Genomic DNA, 2,825 nt, shown 5'->3' on the forward strand with positions numbered 1-2,825 from the left:
AAAGCTTTTTAGCAAAAAATCTTTTGACAATAGCAAACAAATAATAGCCGACCAAAACTGTGATTGATATATTAAAAATAAATCAGTATGAAAATTATCTCAAATAGTTGATCATTTTCTTCTTCGCTGAAGACCGTCCTTAACATCAAATCTAGTTTTCAGCTCTTGCGCCATGATTTAATTGTAGAAGTTGAATCATCCGATTCAAGTGAACTATCTTTGATTGTCTCCAAACAAATTTAATTTTAAGCTGCTAATTTGACTTGAGCAGAACAGATTTGGGATAAAATTGATTTGAAACTGCAATAAAAGATAGAACTTCAAGTCTTCAATGAAGGGATTGATCCCATGCCTCTCGAAAAGAAGAAGAAATCACTCGTAAAAAGCTAATAATTTATTCATACATTAAATCAAGCATGCGTTATCAAATAGATTTTTTTGGGTTGAGACCTAAAGGAATTTAAACCAATTGAATCGCTTATACCTAAATAATGAACTTGAGATGAAGTTCCAGATTGGATTGAAAATTGAGAAATTAATAAACTGGTTTTTGATCTTATGAAATTAGCATCGATTCAAGTTGAAACTTTCAATCTTCCCCCAGCAAAACCAATGAGGAATAAACAGAGACGATTCACAGTAATCCAAGCAGCCAACAATTTCCAAAACTTTAAAATTCAGGCTCAAAACATAAAATTACTAGGAGGAAAGGGTTAATAATCTGTACAGTAACACAAACCGGTTGGATTTCTTCAAGATTTCTAGTATACACATCGCAAAAGATGAAGATGATGAAGAAGAAGAAGAGTAGAAGTAGCGGTGGAAGATGAAGAAGAGCGAGGGATAACTTGGTAGCGTCATCACACCATACCCTTCGTCTGTACAAGACACATAAACCAAACATAACAGCGCACCAGAACATAAACAACAAGGAGAACCTACCACCCATGATGCCTCCGCAAGTGCAAGGCCCACTTCACCACACCCGAAAAACTTCTACACCGATGCCTCCTCCGCCCGCGAGAACATCATCGGGAAGAAGGTGCGAACGGCAGAGTGGACAAGTGTCCTTTCGGTAATCCAGCCACCTCTCAACGCAGCTCTTGTGGAACAGATGCCCGCAAGGCAACCTGTTCACCACAGAGTTCGAATCGAACCGAACCAGGCAAACCCGGCAATCGGCGTGCCATTCCGCTGTCCGCCGGCGGCCGATTGCCGATCCAAATGTCACCGGCTTTACCCTGCTCCGAAACTTCTCCGTCAAACTCAACTCCTCAGATGCCGCGGGCAACAGCTCCGGCGTTCCATCCGCCCCATCCAGCGACAGACCGAATAGGTGAAGCACAGATCGGAAAATCTCTTTCAAGATCGAGATCGTGAGCGCGGTGTTGACCAGAAGCAGAGTGAGCATCCCCTCCGATGGGGTCGGCAGGCTTGAAATCCCCATCGCCGCCGGATCGCCAGACCTAAGCAAAACCCCTCTGAGATCTACAATTGAAACCATAAATCAAAAGTATCAGTTCAAATTCGATACAACTTTGAAGAAGGAATCGAGATCGGAAAGTTGAGATCGTTATCTTACTATTGATTCCTTCGAGATTCGCAGTTGAAACCACCCAGATCGGACGGAGATCGAAGATCGAGTAATGGGGAGGAAGAAGGGCTCGCCATACACAGGTTAAATAGCCGTCGGTGTCTTAACCCTCTTCAGCTAACCGTGATTAGTTGGGTCGCTTACTCACCACAGGTTTCATGATCACTTCGCTTTCCAGTAGTCCACTTGCAGTTTGGCAACTTTCGTGATAAATGATAACTATAAACATGTCGCACCCGAATAAATGGTTTGTTAATATGGGTGGTTAGTTTTAAGCTCTGATTAGAATTATAATTAGTTAACCGCTTGTAAATATTTTGTATTTATGACGCCGTAAGATTACGTTTAAGCGAACTGTTTATGCCGCGCATGTGGGTTAAACCTGCGAGTTGTTAAAGATTTAGTTTAGGAGAACAAGAGGTCAGGGTCAATTATATTGTGCTAGAATTATTTGTGATGATAAATAAAATTTAGTATTTTAATATTGAGCAAAAAATTCATGTATATGAATAATTTAATAGCTGCTCATTAGGAGAAATTAGATTTTTTTTTTCTACATTTAAAATTGAATTAAGAAAATCTCGAAGTTTATTCTAGTTAAAATGATTTTACTAATATAAGTCAAATAATATAAAAAAATATTTTTTTCTCAAAACTAAAAAAATATAAAATATGAAATAAGACATGTAATATAAAATATAAATTTTTAGGTGGAACAGAGCTTTAGAGATACTTGAATTGTCAATAGTTGATGGTTCATAATCATCTATTACTCTTCTTATTAGAAGGGCGATCAGTTATTAGAAAGATGGACATTGGATGTCAATGATGAATAGATATTAAGCATCAATCATTGGCAAGTGTTGTGTTATGATCTATTAAGAACATTTGAAGTTAGCAATAGTTAATGGAGTGTTGAAAGTGAGGTGATTGATGTCTTGAAAGGTCGAAATCAAATGCATTAAATGTATGCATATGATAAAAGTTGGAAACTAGAGTGCATCTAACAATGGCCAAATCTGAATGGCAAATGTTGGGAGATGGTTTGTGGCCAGCAAATAAAAAAGCAGGCATTAAACATTCATGGTTGATAAGCATTAAATATTACAAATATCGAGTAACAACTGCGAGAATGTTGGATTTATATCAATGGTTTATGGTGGCGTTATGTTCTCATTATAAGAAAGGATGTCAATAATCTAAAATGAGAGCATTAGACGCTAGCTTGTGG

The 2,825-nt window shown here is 37.9% G+C and overlaps 1 protein-coding gene across 1 annotated transcript; it reads right to left on the reverse strand.

The window, feature by feature from the left end:
* Positions 1-659: 659 nt before the first annotated feature.
* Positions 660-1,746, reverse strand: LOC110111629 (probable E3 ubiquitin-protein ligase XERICO). Its single transcript, XM_020843581.2, has 2 exons — positions 1,583-1,746; positions 660-1,488 (listed from the first exon to the last, which is right to left on the reverse strand). The coding sequence occupies exon 2, from the start codon at positions 1,445-1,447 to the stop codon at positions 977-979; it is 471 nt and encodes a 156-aa protein (XP_020699240.1). The 5' UTR covers positions 1,448-1,488; positions 1,583-1,746; the 3' UTR covers positions 660-976.
* Positions 1,747-2,825: the final 1,079 nt, after the last annotated feature.

Source organism: Dendrobium catenatum, unplaced genomic scaffold (genome assembly GCF_001605985.2).
Source record: "Dendrobium catenatum unplaced genomic scaffold, ASM160598v2 fragScaff_scaffold_830, whole genome shotgun sequence".
Classification (NCBI taxonomy): Eukaryota; Viridiplantae; Streptophyta; class Magnoliopsida; order Asparagales; family Orchidaceae; genus Dendrobium; species Dendrobium catenatum.